Source organism: Oncorhynchus mykiss, chromosome 12 (genome assembly GCF_013265735.2).
Source record: "Oncorhynchus mykiss isolate Arlee chromosome 12, USDA_OmykA_1.1, whole genome shotgun sequence".
NCBI lineage: Eukaryota > Metazoa > Chordata > Actinopteri > Salmoniformes > Salmonidae > Oncorhynchus > Oncorhynchus mykiss.
This window is the reverse complement of record NC_048576.1, coordinates 64,713,011-64,731,892: the sequence shown is the minus strand read 5'-3', so window position 1 is coordinate 64,731,892 and position 18,882 is coordinate 64,713,011. Positions and strand designations below refer to the sequence as shown.

Sequence of the window (18,882 nt, the reverse complement as noted above, 5' to 3'; positions counted from 1 at the left end):
GGGGCCCATCTGTGAACACACTCTACTTTGGTACCATTAGGGGGCGATCACGACCACCCACTAAGCAGAGCAAGCGTCCCCTCCCACGTAGGACAATGGAATTGTGAAGCCACTCCGGAGCGCGAGCCGAGCAAGGAGTAGGCATCCGAGGCAGCGTGAAAAGGGAGCAGTCAATGCCAACCTCAAAAGCAATATGGATGAATGGCCACCTAAGTGGAATTGGTGATGTCGCAGTGAGAATGCCACCACCGCACATATCACGTCTTCTTTTTCTCTTTATTTTTCTCGGCAATCTCTGGGAAGGACTTGCTAAATCCATTCCGGACCAGGGAGCACTTGGTGAGTTATTCGTAGAGATTCGTCAAGGTTCGAGTTTTGAGGGGAAAGTCTGTGATGGCGAGTATGATAGGCTGCTGTAGCTAACGCATTGGATGTTGTTATTATTTGTGCCCCTCTCAGTGATGAGGATGTGTTATTATGTAACCGTCGCATTTATTCAGCTATAACAGTCTACGCACGAATGAATACAATGTAGTCGCCGCATGCTCTGGTCTTGTAGCTACTTCATTGCAGAATAGGAAACAAAGGATACTGAAGTGCAGCACCCTCCCCTGATGGGCCATCTGTAGGTTAAATCTGTAAATCAATCTAATTTAACGTAAGGCAATATATCCGATCAATAGCAGCTGCATTATTCCGTTACGATGTCCAATAGCAATTAGGCTATGATGAGGCGTCAGTTTAGTTCAAACTTCTATCCCTGCCCGTTAACTTTATGTAACTTTGGAAGATCCCAACTAGATATTTTCAATTAGCAAACGGTCAATTGTCAGACACCAATGGTTAGTAGAACTATTTAAAAAAAAAATCAAAATCAATAAAATCATTCCATGCGAGAAAAATAGGCCTATAATATATTGTGCATTTGTGAATGCGAGATGGTCGACAAGCTTGGTTTGGCTACTGTCATTTGCACGCACCCATTGTTGACATTGTTCTTGTTGTTGTTGTTATGTCCCAAGAGGCCTCATGAATGGCCAAATGACATATTATAATTTCAACAATGTTTGTTTTGGGTTCACAGGACTTTTGACACATTTAATTTATCCTGTTTCAAATCAGTTTCTCAGCAGGAATCATTTCACCATTTTATATTATTATTAAATAGGCTGTCCTGAGTCAGTAGACTATGGTTTGCAATTAAACAAACTGATATAGGCCTACTGCCTGTCATTGTAACTGAACAGGAGAAAGGGGAACTTTCAAGGTGCTTGAAGTGGATGCTAGTTTCAATGCTTGGTAGTGATTTAGACCCCCTCTCCCATACAGCTCCCTATCCTTCAACTGATCCAAGCACGGTTTAGTTCAGATACTTTCAATATGTTGCAATTCCTTGTAGATGCCTCTTTTTATAGCTAAGCAGGCTTTTAAGAAGTCGTGTCCGCTATCTATATTTCATTAGCTGAGCTGTTTCCCACCAAAGAAGCCTATTTCTGGAAGATGTGCTTATTGCTTAGTGCTTTGGACAAGACTGTCAAGATGGGTAGAGCTTCTTAACCCATACATGTCAAATTCAGTGTCATTTAATATTTTAGCTTCTCTAATCTGATCTATGAATAACCATAGATTATCCATGTGAATACCACTAGTTTCACAGACTGAGCAAACTGGTTGTGGTTGGTCTAATAGTTTGTCCTTGCAGTATAGCTATATAGATTCAACTTTCTTGAAACACTTTCAAATGGGAAATCACATCAAAGTCTCTAGCACCTTGTCGTTATACCATGCTATTACACCGTGGGTTGATAGAAAGTATCCCAACTGGAGAGACAGGAAATGTTGATTAATTCATTTGAAGGTGTTGTCGTCAACCACAACCACACCTTCGCCCCATATTGATTTGTCAGACGATGTTCTTTCATTACTTTATCATAGAGCTCATGGCCTCAATCTCTCCTCAGAAGTAGAGGTCCCTTTGAAGCAGTCAGAGAGTTTCCCATCCGAAGCGAAGTTGAGTCGCTGAAAGAATTAGGCGTTTGTGGATGGAACTGAGGCCGATGGGAAAAAGCTGGAGTGTCTTTCTTTTTTTTTATCGCAGTAGAAGTTCCTTTCTTTTAACAGCTCAGTAGCTCAGCAAGAATGAGATGAATCACCACAGCCTATTTTTTTTAAAAGTATCATATTACCAACAAAATGCTTGGTCTAGGAATTAAAAGGAAATTATTTCCGAGATCAGTGGAGGGTGATGCTGTGGACAAAGTCAAATCGTGACCGACTGTTGTCTTGTCAGCTCAGCTTCTCCTGAAGATTCATATTTAGTTATGGGTAGGTGTTTGGATACGTCCCAAATGGCACCCTATGTCCAATATGCCCGGGTTAAAAGTAGTGCACTTCATAGGGAATAGGGTGCTATTTGGGAGGCAGATTTTCGGTGCACACTTTCTGCAGCATCAGTAATCAAGGCATACATATTAATGAATGTACTGTTGAAATGTATTATGTAGGGATTAAACCTAGTCATGGGGATGTTATCTATTCAACATTTAGTCTAATAGCGCAATATTCAATGTAAGCCTGATGTCTCCAGAGAGCAGGTTTGTATGGTAGAAGAGTTAAGGATACTTAGAAATACTATATATGAAAATGGTCACATTTTTCTTTCAAACAAATTTGACATTTCACTGACATTAGAAATCCTCATATCTGAATTATTGTCCTGAAAAGGAACTTTTGATTCCAGGTCATCTTCAGTATGATGTTAACCGTGATCTTGGTTTGTCTTAACATTATTCCATGCTGAATTCTGAGATCAGAGTGACTGAGTGGAACGTGTCTTCTCTTTGTCCTCTCTTCGTCACTTGATGTTGTTGCCATTGTAATCTGTCCATGGTGAGTCCTGCCCCTTCCCCTCTGTGACCTCTATGTTGTCTCCTACCCAGTTGAGGCAGTTTGTCACATGTCCATTTGTGGCTTTCTTTTGAAGTTTGTGTTTATCTGTCTTACAAGAGCCAGGTGCTGTCTGTCATTCAGACAGAGATACTCATACGGTTGTTGATGCTTCTATGATACGAATCCTTGATTTTTCAAACGTCTGAGGCGTATTGCTAGCTACTTAGCGCCTGAGGTTGATTTTTTTTTTTTTTTTGCGAGGACGGAGGCAGTGTTGCTATTGTTGAGTTCAGGGGTTTATGTAGAAGCATCAGCTGTGTATACTTGCAGACTGACTGTGCCCACTGCCCAGAGCAACAACCAAAGCATGAAAAATGTGTGTTATTCTTGGGCTGTTTCTGCATGACCAACACCTAACTGTTCTAATCGGTCTGACAACCTTTGCAGCCTGCCCCGGTCTGCGGACAATAGCCGGCTGATGCCTGGCCAGGCAGGGGTCATATGTGAGCTGACTGCCATGGATTTGTGTTGTCTGTACCCCCCATCTTTCTCTCCACTGCCGCTGGGCAGGTGAACCATACAGGCGCAAATTCATAATTGTTCAGATTCGTAATTGTTTGGCAGAACAGTCGCTTCTGTACCCTGAGATCTAGGTTTTATTGTGTTTTTATTGAGCAAAATTATACATTTTCTTGTTTGTTTTCTATCGATGTCATGGGGTAATTTAGTTACGGGGTGGTTGTTCTGCATAGCTACACTTCAGGGGTAGTCTGTCCATATCTATACACTGCTGCACTTTGAGCCTTTGAGTTTGTTTAATTTAGGAAAACTATTCACAGGTATAAATTGATAGTTATTTTAAAATACAATCGATTTTTGGGCTAAATTGTGGTCGATTTGCAGTGTACAAATTATTATAATTATGTTTCCGGCCCCCGGACCATACGCTCCAACAAAAATTGTCAGTTGGTGTTTTATCTTTTTATGCCTCCAGCATCCATACAGTTTTTATGGAGTTTTTCCCTCATTGTGGTCATTGGGGACCCATTTCGCTTAGGGCGACAACCTCTCCAGGTCATATTATTTGATGTTTAGCCACAAAAAAAATATTGTGGATCTTTTGAAAATCTCAAAATGTAACATCTGGTTAAATTGTGATGTGAAAATGCTGTCTCACTAATCCGTCTGGGGGAAATAGCAGGCAGTGTAGAGTCGACATACACTTATGTCAAATATGGAAGCAATGTCAAGAAGAGGTCAGTTGTAATTAGCAACTCAATCGTTTCTTTTTAATTATACATTCTACTGCTGGGAGTGGAGCTGAGACACGGGCAAATGAGTTGGTTTCTACTGAGAGTACTAAGAGTCGTAGCCTGGTCCATGATCAGTTTGTGCTGTCTTGCCAAATCATATGGTCACAATGACCATAGGAGTTGGCAAGACAGTATAATAATGATCTAGGACCAGGCTAGAAAGAGTGGGTGTATCTGACTCAGGAACTTGCTCTGACTGACATCCTGTATTAGGATTCAGAGCACCGTGGACCAGGACCAGCCAGGCTGTTTTGCTGTAGCGGTAGCCTATGAAGGGGGGCTGGCTGTCTGCCGAGGAATTTTTGCCCAGGCAGCTGTACAGTGGGAGGAATCCGACTGTTGACACCTAACACCCTCTCTCTTCTCAGAGGAGACTAGTAGAGCTGTCTGGACATAGCATAGTAGCACAGCATAGCACCCCTTTAGAAATATAGACAGCCTAACACACCCGGCGCAGTCCTGCTATGACAGAGACACGCCCTACTCATTGAGTACTCAATCTTTTCTTTTATTCTATAGAATGTCTTTATTGGTTGTTCTTAAAGCACAACAAAAGTCATGTCCGTACATGGATTACTTCTCAGCAAAAGTTTTCCATGGTTTTTGTGTGCAGGACACAGGTTAATGGTGCTTCTTGTTTTTTTAGACCATACATTACTGTGTGTATATATAGGTGGACCATCATTCAAGTTATACACACATGCACTTATTCTTCCTAGGCTGGTGATAGCATATTTGAACAAATAGGATTCGTACTGGACATTTTGTTGACACAGGTCACATTTTTTTGTTGTTGAAGTCTTTTAAGACCAACAACTGTGGATCCACAATGGGTGGATCCCTGAACCGTGGCTCTTTCCTCGAATTCTTGCCTTGTGATTTCATTTTCCTCCTAATGACAAGTTTATTCTGGAATGAGATTCATTTACTCCACAGGTGAGCCTGATCAAATCTAAACAACCTGCCTTGTCTCGAAACAAGGACTACCAGCAAGCAATACCTAAATACACTGCTCAAAAAAATAAAGGGAAGACTTAAACAACACAATGTAACTCCAAGTCGATCACGCTTCTGTGAAATCAAACTGTCCACTTAGGAAGCAACACTGATTGACAATACATTTCACATGCTGTTGTGCAAATGGAATAGACAACAGGTGGAAATTATAGGCAATTAGCAAGACACCCCCAATAAAGGAGTGGTTCTGCAGGTGGGGACCACATACCACTTCTCAGTTCCTATGCTTCCTGGCTGATGTTTTGGTCACTTTTGAATGCTATAACCCACACAAGTGGCTCAGGTAGTGCAGCTCATCCAGGATGCCACATCAATGCGAGCTGTGGCAAGAAGGTTTGCTGTGTCTGTCAGCGTAGTGTCCAGAGCATGGAGGCGCTACCAGGAGACAGGCCAGTACATCAAGAGACGTGGAGGAGGCCGTAGGCGGGCAACAACCCAGCAGCAGGACCGCTACCTCCGCCTTTGTGCAAGGAGGAGCAGGAGGAGCACTGCCAGAGCCCTGCAAAATGATGTCCCGCAGGCCACAAATGTGCATGTGTCTGCTCAAACGGTCAGAAACAGACTCCATGAGGGTGGTATGAGGGCCCGACGTCCACAGGTGGGGGTTGTGCTTACAGCCCAACACCGTGCAGGACGTTTGGCATTTGCCAGAGAACACCAAGATTGGCAAATTCGCCACTGGCGCCCTGTGCTCTTCACAGATGAAAGCAGGTTCACACTGAGCACGTGACAGACGTGACAGAGTCTGGAGACGTCGTGGAGAATATTGTGCTGCCTGCAACATCCTCCAGCATGACCGGTTTGGCGGTGGGTCAGTCATGGTGTGGGGTGGCATTTCTTTGGGGGGCCGCACAGCCCTCCATGTGCTCGCCAGAGGTAGCCTGACTGCCATTAGGTACCGAGATGAGATCCTCAGACCTCTTGTGAGACCATATGCTGGTGCGGTTGGCCCTGGGTTCCTCCTGGGTTCCTCCTAATGCAAGACAATGCTAGACCTCATGTGGCTGGAGTGTGTCAGCAGTTCCTGCAAGAGGAAGGCATTGATGCTATGGACTGGCCCGCCTGTTCCCCAGACCTGAATCCAATTGAGCACATCTGGGACATCATGTTTCGCTCCATCCACCAACGCCACGTTGCACCACAGACTGTCCAGGAGTTGGCGGATGCTTTAGTCCAGGTCTGGGAGGAGATCCCTCAGGAGACCATCCGCCACCTCCTCAGGAGCATGCCCAGGCGTTGTAGGGAGCCTCATTTTGACTTGTTTTAAGGACATTACATCAAAATTGGATCAGCCTGTAGTGTGGTTTTCCACTTTCATTTGGAGTGTGACTCCAAATCCAGACCTCCATGGGTTGATAAATTTGATTTTGTTGTCAGCACATTCAACTATGTAAAGAAAAAGGTATTTAATAAGAATTTTTCCTTCATTCAGATCTAGGATGTGTTATTTTGGTGTTCCCTTTATTTTTTTGAGCAGTGTATATCGTTTGACTTGCTATATAGTTTTCAGTTTGGCTAGGATACTCACAGTTCATATCCAACTTTCCTGCCCTTAGTAATGGATCAATTTCTGCTCCTTGGAAAATGTGATATTTGGAAAGGCTTCCAGTAAGAAACCATATCAAATCCTCTGTGGATTGGCATTTAAAACTAAGTCCCCTCATTATTTTCTGTTTCTATTATCTCACTTGTGTTAAGTAGGCTTCCACATTTTAATATGGATTATGTTTGAGAACAGTTGACTAATTTGGCATGTAAAGCTTATTTGCCACACATACCCGTTTTATAAAAATGTCCAAGGAGAATTTGCTTCCATATTCCCAAAATACAGTTGGCACACAACGTATTTTGTAAAGAAAGAATGACTCAAAAAGACTGGTAAGAAAATAACTTTTTTTTCAACGCTCTTATCCAAAGCCATTTACAGGAGCAATGAGGGTTAAGTGCCTTGCTCAAGGGCACATCGAAAGGTTTTTCACCTAGTCGGCTCAGGGATTCGAAACAGCGACCTTTCAGTTATTGGCTCAATACTCTTACCTGCCCCTTTATGACATTGCAAAGAAAATGCAAAAAAGTTGCAGGAAATTATGGACACAACAATGTATTCAGTTTCGCAACTACCCTTTCTCGGTGTGAGGGTGAGTGAGCTACATCGTCGTATAACCGTCATATCTTTCCTTGATTTAATATGTTAGGTTAAGGCATGAACAGCCATAATTCAATTGTGAGATACTGACACTGTACACGGTTGTTGTATGTATGTCAGTGCCATATACTGTATGGAGATACTGTATGAAAGGCTCTGTGTATGTAATTCACCTCCACATGCTAGTTTCTCTAGCTACTCCTCTTAATCTTCTCACTGACCACATGCAGTACAAGCCAATGTGATGTCCCAGGCCAGCTTTAAACATCTGGGCTAGGCTGCAGAGATCCAAAACATCTGGACATGATGACCAAGTTGTATTACTGCATCCCAGCAAGCTGCCGTGGCCTCACTCTGACCACAGATTATTCCGAGTGTAACCAGATCGTGCAATTGTGTTTTTTTTCCCTTCCAGCAGCTGTTTGATTCAGATACCACTCTTTTTGCTCAGAGTGCTACGAGTGCCTAAACACTGTAGATTCAACTCTTCTGTGAGTTATGTATTACTATCCAACACAAAAGCTTTTGATACCATTAATATGTACTAGCTGGGGTTTTGTGTGGGCGCGGGTGAGCGTGTTCTTCGGTGATTGCCATGGTAACAAATTGCCGCATTCGGCCTGTTGTGTAGACGTCAGGTGCTGTGGAATTGTGACTGTTAACAATGGAAGTATCGTTCATTTGCACGCCACTCATTCATGTGGTGAAATCATGTGATTTTATTGGATTATTCACCACTTCCTTCTTGTGCAAATGAGCAGAAACAATTACTGTTACCCAGCAATGAAATGTAGTGACCCCCTTAATGATATGAATCAGTGTTCATAATTACAGATCAGAAATGACTATTGGTTTCATATGGAGCAGGATGGCACCGGTAAAGAAAAAGCAGGGACGGTGCATTAACTCTGAGTTGATTGTAACAGTTATGTTTCTACTTCATCAATCAGAAATGGTGCCCTCTGTTTGATTGGTGTGTGTTATCCTGTTTTCTCATATCAAGAGTATTTAGTGTCCTCTCCTTTTTCCTCTGTGGTAATCAAGGGGACTAGCCTCTTGTCACTGGGATCCTGGCTCTCAGGGAGAGCACAGTAGGGGGAACTGTTTGTGGACTTTGGCTTGGAACTGTGTTTTCCTGTACTAGAACAGCCTTGATGTGTCCTGTGAGGCTGTGCTTCCACATGGAACAATGTCTTGCACCAGGGCCAACACTGTCTGACCGGTGGATGGGTTTCCTCTCTGGGGACACTAAGCAGTAGTTTATGACACTTGGAAATCAGCCATATCAACCTGTGTACTTTTCATTTCATCAAAACTTTTACTTATGTAATGACAAGCTAAGCTATCATCGCTTGAAGAGTTAGTCAGAAACCTCCACGCATGTTACGACAAAAGCAGCAAACCATTCACTTTCTAAGCTCATCTCATGCTGGAGAGGAGCTGTAATTATTCTGAAATGTCTTGCTAAAGATGAAGTGCTTTTGGGGCCCTTCTTGTGTGTAACCCAAGATAACATTTTTAGCATGCAGGTGGTAGGGTTCAAGCTGAAAGTCTCATCCAAAGCTGTAACCCAACTTTAAGGACCCCTAACAACCTTCACACACCATATAACTCTCCCCCTGGGCCCTGGTAGATAATGGTGTTGAGGCCTGAGAGAGATCCTCTCTACTGATGTACTCCAGCTGTGGACCTAACCATGGACCCCCCCCACCCACCATGTCTCTCTCTTTCCAGCTCTCTTTGCTCTCTCTCTCCTCTCCCCCTCTCTGTGCAGCCTGAGGAAGTCCATCATGATGACTTCCAGCAGGTCAATGCGAGTAGGGAGGAGGTGATTTGGTTTGATTTATCTCCTCTTAACTCTCTCCTCGCCCCTTGGTACCTCTACCTCAAACCCTTTGTGTTTCATTTGGGTTAAGAGTGAGTCAGTCTTCTTAGATCAAAGAGTTTCCAAGGAGGTTTGACCTTGCTCACAGCAGAAGGACAGACTGTGATTGTGACACGTCAGCCTTCCATCCTATCTGCCCTCTCAGGAAACTCACCCAAACAGTTTTACAAGGCTGTCCAGATTGAGGAAGCCCTTATGGCAAAAAAAACCACCAGATTTCACATATTTTGCACATGCAACAATTTATTTTGTAATGTTATTATTGTTATTATTATAAATAATGTAAAACCATGTGGTTTTGGAAAACTTCACGTGATGCTATTTCACGCGAAGTTCTGTGAAATTTGACTATGTACTCTCTCATCATTGATTACATTTTTTTAATCTGAGGGTTTTCAAATTGCTGAGAGAAATACATTTGATCAATGATGAGAAAATTGTCAGATTAACAAATAACTAAAATAACAGTGCAGACGGCACACATTTGCTACGTGCAGAGATGTACTGTATTATAGGTAATGAATGTGTAGGGGACTTCTGAGAATTCTACAACAACAAACATTATTACACAGTTTAGCTCAACAGTGTGCCATTTAGCTTGAAGCTAAAGACCTTCATTGAAACAATACCAAAGCTGTCACTCCACCTGTGTTTTGGTGAAAAGCTGAGCGATGGGCCTGGAGAAATGTAACCCACTCTCAAATTCGTAGACAGAGCAAAATTGTATTTTTAGCCATGTTTTGTGGCTATGCAGTGTTTGTTTACATTTGCTGTTTACAAACATTGTAGTAAAACAAGCTTGTATTTTGGGTTGAACTAAGCTGATGAGGCATTTAAAAGTTATATAATGTTTTAATAAGTTAAACATTCAAATATTGTCATGTGTAGTTTCGTGGTTTCACATTAAATCGTGTTTTCACATGTGTAGTTTCTTGATATCGCATGTTGCTTTTACATTTTGTCACATTATCACATTAACTTCACATAAGATCACGTGAAATTCATGTGGTTTTTCCATAAGGGAAGTTCTTACCCCACGTCAGATACAAATTCTACGGAGCTATTCATCAGTCAAAGTGCTCCACCATATCAAGCAGTCCCAGGAGAGCTGTCTGTCTGTCTGTCTGACTGACTGGATGGAGGGCCCAGAGTCTGCTGGCTACTGAAGAGGGTCACAGGCAAGGACAGACATTCCTGCATGGCTGTGGTCTGTATGCTCCTGCTCCCCCCACCTCGCTCTCCTTTAACAAACAAGACCGCTATCTCTCTTTGGCTCTCTCTGTGACGGAGCCCTTGTTACTGAATTGCATTCTGGAACAATTACTGCTTGCACTGAGACCACCTGATAGTGAGTGTGTAATCGATGGCACATTTTAACAAGAAGAGACCGCAGCAGTGTATATAGAGGCATCGGGACAGAGGAGCTAAAGACACACAATGAAGATGATCTCCATTTTACACCCTCGTTCAGTGGAGGCATCCTCCTCGGTGAATTTCATAAAAATAGTGAAACATTAAAGTTATAATTTTTAGATTCAACTATACTGAATATATTTACATCACCAAATAATTGATTAAAACTAGAGGTCGACCGATTATGATGTTTTCAATACCGATACCGATTATAGGAGGACAAAAAAAGCCGATTACCGATTTATCGGACGATTTAAAAATAACAATAAATGTATTTGTAATAATGACTAATACATCAATAAAATAAATGTAGCCTCAAATAAATAATGAAACATGTTGAATTTGGTTTAAATAATGTAAAAACAAAGTGTTGGAGAAGAAAGTAAAAGTGCAATATGTGCCATGTAAGAAAGCTAACGTTTAAGTTCCTTGCTCAGGACATGAGAACATATGAAAGCTGGTGGTTCTTTTTAACATGAGTCTTCAATATTCCCAGGTAAGAAGTTTTAGGTTGTAGTTAATATAGGACTATTTCCCTCTATACCATTTGTATTTCATATACCTTTGACTATTGGATGTTCTTATAGGCACTTTAATATTGCCAGTGTAACAGTATAGCTTCCGTTCCACTCCTCGCCCATACCTGGGCTCGAACCAGGAACACATCAACAACAGCCACCCTCGAAGCAGTGTTACCCATGCAGAGCAAGGGGAATAACTACTCCAAGTCTCAGCGCAAGTGACGTTTGAAACGCGATTAGCGCGCACCCCGCTAACCATTTCACATCGGTTACACCAGCCTAATCTCGGGAGTTGATGGGCTTGAAGTCATAAACAGCGCAATGCTTGAAGCACAGCAAAGAGCTGCTGGAAAAACGCACGAAAGTGCTGTTTGAATGAATGCGAATGAGCCTGCTGGTGCCTACCATCGCTCAGTCAGACTGCTCTATTAAATCATAGACTTAATTATAACATAACACATAGAAATACGAAATACATTAATATGGTCGAATCCTTAAACTATCATCTCGAAAACAAGACGTTTATTCTTTCAGTGAAATACGGAACCGTTCCGTATTTTATCTAACGGGTGGGATCCATAAGTCTAAATATTCCTGTTACATTCCACAACCTTCAATGTTGTCATAATTACGTAAAATTCTGGCAAATTAGGCGGCCCAATCTGTTGCATATACACTGACTCTGCGTGCAATGAACGCAAGAGAAGTGACAATTTCACCTGGTTAATATTGCCTGCTAACCTGGATTTCTTTTAGCTAAATATGCAGGTTTAAAAATATATACATCTGTGTATTGATTTTAAGAAAGGCATTGATGTTTATGGTTAGGTACACATTAGAGCAAGGACAGTCCTTTTTCGCGAATACGCACCGCATCGATTATATGCAACGCAGGACACGCTAGATAAACTAGTAATATCATCAACCATGTGTAGTTAACTAGTGATTATGATTGATTGATTGTTTTTTATAAGATAAGTTTAATGCTAGCTAGAAACTTACCGTGGCGTACTGCATTGTGTAACAGGCGGGCTCCTCGGAGTGCAATGAGAGGCAGGTGGTTAGTGCATTGGACTAGTTAACTGTAAGGTTGCAAGATTGAATCCCCGAGCTGACAAGGTAAAAATCTGTCGTTCTGCCCCTGAACAAGGCAGTTAACCCACCGTTCCTAGGCCGTCATTGAAAATTAAGAATGTGTTCTTAACTGACTTGCCTAGTTAAATAAAGATTAAATAAAGGTGTAAAAAAAAAAACCCGGCCAAATCCTTGTCCAAAAATACAGATTTCCGATTATGAAAACTTGAAATCGGCCCTAATTAATCACCATTCCGATTAATTGGTCGACCTCTAATTAAAACACACTGTTTTGCAATCAAGGCCTACAGTAGCTGCCGGAACTCTATAGGGTAGCACCATGGTATAGCCGGAGGACAGATAGTTTCCGTCCTCCTCTGGGTACATTGACTTCAATACAAAATCTAGGAGGTTTATGATTCTCACCCACTTCCAAAGACATGCACAGTAATTATGACAACTTCCAGAGGACATCCTCCAACCTATCAGAGCTCTTGCAGCATGAACTGACATGTTGTACACCCAATCAAAGGATCAGATAATGAATCTAGCTAGTTTGCACAGCAGTGCATAAAACGAAGAAGCAAGAGAGAGAAAGAGCCAGCTATATATCTTTTCTCACTTTCACTTACAGTATTTGATCCCCTGCTGATTTTGTACGTTTGCCCACTGACAAAAAAAAATATCAGTCTAAAATTTTAATGCTAGGTTTATTTGAACAGTGAGAGACAGAATAACAACACAAAAATCCAGAAAAACGCATGTCAAAAATGTTATGAATTGATTTGCATTTTAATGGGGGAAATAAGTATTTGACCCCCTCTCAATCAGAAAGATTTCTGGCTCCCAGGTATCTTTTATACAGGTAACGAGCTGAGATTAGGAGCACACTCTTAAAGGGAGTGCTCCTAATCTCATGTTCACAGAAGCAATCAATCAGATTCCAAACTCTCCACCATGGCCAAGACCAAAGAGCTCTCCAAGGATGTCAGGGACCTACACGAGGCTGGAATGGGCTACAAGACCATCACCAAGCAGCTTGGTGAGAAGGTGACAACAGTTGGTGCAATTATTCGCAAATGGAAGAAACACAAAATAACTGTCAATCTCCCTCGGCCTGGGGCTCCATGCAAGATCACCTCGTGGAGTTGCAATGATCATGAGAACGGTGAGGAATCAGCCCAGAACTACACGGGAGGATCTTGTCAATGATCTCAAGGCAGCTGGGACCATAGTCACCAAGAAAACAATTGGTAACACGCTACGCCGTGAAGGACTGAAATCCTGCAACGCCCGCAAGGTCCCCCTGCTCAAGAAAGCACATATACATGCCCGTCTGAAGTTTGCCAATGAAAATCTGAATGATTCAGATAAGAACTGGGTGAAAGTGTTGTGGTCAGATGAGACCAAAATGAAGCTCTTTGGCATCAACTCAACGTGTTTGGAGGAGGAGGAATGCTGCCTATGACAACAAGAACACCATCCCCACCGTCAAACATGGAGGTGGAAACATTATGCTTTGGGGGTGTTTTTCTGCTAAGGGGAGAGGACAACTTCACCGCAACAAATGGACGATGGAGGGAGCTGAAGGTTCGAGTTGCCAAACGTCAGCCTCAACCTTAATGACTTAGAGAAGATCTGCAAAGAGGCGTGGGAAAAAATCCCTCCTGAGATGTGTGCAAATCTGGTGGCCAACTACAAGAATCGTCTGACCTCTGATTGCCAACAAGGTTTTGCCACCAAGTACTAAGTCATGTTTTGCAGAGTGGTCAAATACATATTTCCCTCATTAAAATGCACATCAATATATAACATTTTTGACATGCATTTTTTTGTTGTTATTCTGTCTCTCACTGTTCAAATAAACCTAGCATTAAAATTATAGACTGCTCATTTCTTTGTCAGTGGGCAAAAGTACAAAATCAGCAGGGGATCAAATACTTTTTTCCCTCACTGTAGCTAGTGAATGCAGCTAGCTTGTTCAGCCTACTCAAACACCAGGCTCTAACGGCGAGGGATGCAGTGTTAGATAGCTGGTTATGGCTATCCAACACTGGAACTCTTCCAAGTTAAGGTAAGCTTTTGGTTTTATAAATTTATTGCAACCCGGGGCCCACCGGTGTAATTACTAAACTGCTAGCTGACAACACTGTACTGCATGATTCTAGTGGGTTTACAAACATGTTAGTTATAGTAGTTATGTTTACTATGACTTTAGCTAATATGGTGACAACGATGTAGGCTGTGTGTAACAGTTATATGGTTTGGCTTGGATTTTTTTTTTTTTTTCTTGCCTGATCTGAGACAGCTGATGTGTTGTGCACTGAAGTCCACAAGCGAAGGGAAAAGGTAAGGGAGTGCGTAGATTCGAGTAGGAGTTATACAACGAGCAGAAATTATCATACTGTTTGTATGTGGCTGCTATGAAAGTAAACTGTGTTTACGTGTGATCAAGTGTGTATTCATTCCGCCGATTCTGTTGAAAAACATTTCTTAAAATCGAAGCAAACGGAACCAAACTGGGATTACAATATAAACAATTTTGTAATTGTTGGACTAATGATTACACCCTAGATCAACTTGATGCAGGCAGGAGTGTGCAAGGCGGTATTGAATGTGTCACTGTCTGTCACTTTGATTACTCAAATGAATTCCCTCGACCTGTGTACCTACGTTAAAAACTTTCATTCATAGGCTAAGTTAGATTGTTGCAACCTCATGATGGGTATAGGGAAAATTTGTAGCCTAAACCTATTGACGTTACATTGAGCTGGGTGAATGGAATATGAATGACAGTCATATTCTGTAATAGAAATAAGGCCATGCTCATAATAAAAAAAAAAAACTTCTCCCTCATCTTAAACGTCACCGACCGGCACTGTCCTCGTTCACCCCCTAAACCTCATTGTTAGTAACCCTCACGTATGCTTGAATAGGTTTGTGCGTCATGTCTGTGGAGGCTAAAGAAAGAAAGTGTGTGAACGTTGAATAACAGATGATTTCTATTCAAATAGCCTACAGTACCTCAATCAGCAAAATCACCAATTTATATTGAGTTGTGTAGTGTGAGCGAGGTGTGAAGTGACTAGATGAGATTTGGCCCGTAGCCAGAATGAGATGGCTCAGATCAGATCGTGGTGGGTAATGTCTGTGTTAAACAATGGAATGGAAATGAGCTTACTGCACATACAGGAAGAGCTGGCTGTGAGCAAACATGGAAATGGGACGTTGTTCGATTGCAGGAATACTTACCTTCCTATTCCAAGGCCACCCTGCTGCTCAGCTTCCCTCAGCCTTTTCTTAATACCCATCTGCAGAGGGAGGAAGGGAAGGAGGGAGAGAGGGAGGTGGGGAAAAAAAGAGGTACCAGAGGGAGGGAGAGAGAAAGAGGAGTGAGCGAGGGTGGGGGAGCCTATTCTCATTGACAAAAGTTGAAGGAGCGGCACTGCAACAAGACGTTAATTGACATATGTACATACACTTTTCAATTTACATCACATCTTTGCCTTACCTTTTGTTGCAGCTGGCAACATGACATTATTGCTCTGCTGCTCCAATTTGACTTAAACATCAGAGTAGCCACTAGCCGATAACAGGTTTTAACTCCGTTACACTTGTTTATGGCTGCAATCCCCCAATCGGGATAAGTGTCATCAACAACCGCTGAATAGCATAGCGCTACATACAATAAATATTACTATAAATATTTATATTCATGAAATCACAAGTGCAATATGTTAATCCACCTGTCGTGTCAGATTTAGACATTTTGCTTTACAGCGAAAGCAATCCAAGCGTTTGTGTAAGTTTATCAATCGCAGGATAAAACATTAAGTACACTTAGCATCAGGTAGCTCGGTCACACAAATCAGAAAAGCAATCAAATTAATCGTTTACCTTTGATCTTCGGATGTTTTCACTCACGACTCCCAGTTACACAACAAATGTTCCGTTTGTTCCATAAAGATGATTTTTATATCCAAAATACCTCAGTTTGTTTGTCACGTTATGTTCAGAAATCCACAGGAAAGAGTGGTCACGACAACGCAGACAAAAATTTCAAATAGTTTCCATTATGTCCACAGAAACATGTCAAATGTTTTTTATAATCCATCCTCAGGTTGTTTTTAAAATATATAATTGATAATATATCAACCGCAAATGTCTTTCACAATAGGAGAGGGAAAGGAAATGGCTGTCCAAATTCTGTTGTGCAAGCAAAACTCATGTGACCACTTGACGCGATGTTATCGTTCTGGCTCATTTTTCAAAATAAAAGCCTGAAACTGTCTGAAGACTTGACACCTTGAGGAAGCGATAGGAAAAGGAATCTGGTTCATATCCCTTTAAATCCAGCAAAGGGAGGCTATGGAACATGGCGTTTTCAAAATAGAAGCCACTTCCTGTTTTTAGATTTTCCTCAGGGTTTCGCCTGCAATATCAGTTATGTTATACTCAGACAATATTTTGACAGTTTTGGAAACTTTAGAGTTTTCTATCCAATACTAATAATAATATGTATATATTAGCAACTGAGACTGAGGAGCTGGCCGTTTACGATGGGCACCTTTTCATCCAACCCCTGCAGCCATATGAAGTTTAGAATGTGCCATAAGCTCACTTCAGAGCTGGCTTGAAATGTTGCGGATGGAGCCATCCAATCAGTAACTTTGAGGTGTATCAAACTGTTGGTACGTTGTCAAAGAGTGCGGTAACGTGTGTTGCAAAGCAGAGGATCACTGGTTCGAGCCCAGTATGGGGCAATTGGACAGTGAAGGAAGCTAAGCACACTGATCCCCGCAAGCAACTTTTCATCTAAAACAGCGCTTTTACACTCTTAAATAATACAACCAACCCATATTACACTCTTGAATATTGCAACCCATACGAATATAAAGCTACAGAGCTTGCTTGGTAGCAAACTAAACTAAATGATTTCTGCATTCTCCTTTGCTACATCAGCTAGTTAGCTGAATGCTGACGTTAGGGGACATTAGCTGAACCATAGCTAGATAGCGCTTAGGCCTACATTACCACTTCAGCGTATTACATGAAAGGCTCACCCATTTTGAATGTTATATTGTGTTTGTGCATCTCTGAGTTATGTTCTATTGATTCTCTGGGTCATTTCATGTTTTCATGTGTATCTGAAATATTGGCATTCAAGCAGGCAAACTTCACGCCAGTATGACATAGCACTGATTAAGTCGCTCTCACTACACTGGAAGTTAATAGGAATACGATTTTTAGAAAACGTCTTTCATACATGTCAGATTTCAATACTGGCTGATATCATAACTCGGGAGGATGTCTTCTCTCAAATAAGCCATTGATCATATTTTTGCGATATTCCTATCTCGAGAAATTTGTAATTTAATGGAGGGTCTAGCACATTTTTCCTACTCGTCTGCCTCTTTAGTCCAGGGTGCATTGCATGGTGCCGTTGCCAGAGATATTATAGAAATGAGATAGGAATCCAATGAATGAAGGATCGAATAACGCCCGACTGGTCGACCAATCGCGTTCATGCTGTGTCACGCGGTTTCTAAACTAATCTCGAAAGTACGAAATTGAATGATTCCAAAGCTATACGATATTACAGATAGCAAGTTAATTATCTCACATCTCAGAAAAGAGGTTGACGAAATTCATGCACATGTTGGGTTTTTGAGCTAGCGCTCAATAGACTCCCATTCATACCTTGAAGGAGAGCGCTCCTTGTCCCAGAATCATCCAGAATGCAACGCGTGACCATTGGCGTATTATTTTCAACGTTTCCGATCTCCTCAAAAGTTTATCTACGGTGGCGAATGTTAGACTCCACTTTGAGAGGCACATTGATCTGCAGGTTGAACATGGTGAGATTGTAGAGTCCTAATTTGATAGCTGTAAAATTACCTAAACAAACTGCGCTAACTAGCTACTTTACATTCTGATATTGTCTTTGGTATTGTGTGTAGTGACATTTGCTAGCGTGTACGAACAAGAAATAAACCCTTTAATTGTTTGCATATGGTTGTGAATTGTTGCAATATTCAAGAGTCTAATATTTGCAAATATAATATATGTCTATTAATTTCAGTTGTTTCAAAAACATTGCTGTGCTATTGCAATTTACACCGCACTAGTGTTGGGCTCAATGAGATAATTCTGTTTATATTGCCCTGCTTGGAGAGGAGCGAGTGTCGTACACAACTTCAGGACGTAGTGGTCAAGACGTGACACGTTTGCAAGTTTACATTACAGTAATAAGTCCATTCTCAGGATTTTGTTTGATACCTCTCGAGAATTTCCTTCACCTTTCATCAATGCAAAAAGAACCAAAGAGATATGTACCAGAGAGTGTGGTTGGAAAGATAGCAAGAGAGGGGGGGTACTGTAAGCCAGTTCAGTGTCAGGTTTAATATGACATTTAATTTGCATCTCCTTGTATTTCCTGACCATGATTTCAGCCTTTTGGCTCTTGGCTCTGTATCCTCAAAAATCAAGGAGGCACTCTCAACAACCTCAGCTTGCTGCATTGGCACAATAATATTCTGCCTACCACAACAGTATATGGTGGACCACCAACAACCTACTGATGTCACAGAGAAAGTGTTTTTGTAATCTGGGCACATAGAGTAA

The 18,882-nt window shown here is 41.7% G+C and overlaps 1 protein-coding gene across 1 annotated transcript in view; it reads left to right on the top strand.

Annotated features, from left to right (window-relative positions):
- Positions 1-23: 23 nt before the first annotated feature.
- The window catches only part of fam171a2a (family with sequence similarity 171 member A2a), a 64,462-nt gene continuing 45,603 nt past the window's right edge, over positions 24-18,882 (top strand). The window contains exon 1 of the mRNA XM_021624570.2: positions 24-339. Coding sequence (XP_021480245.2) covers positions 174-339 — 166 coding nt within the window. The 5' untranslated portion in view covers positions 24-173. The remainder of the gene's footprint in view (positions 340-18,882) is intronic.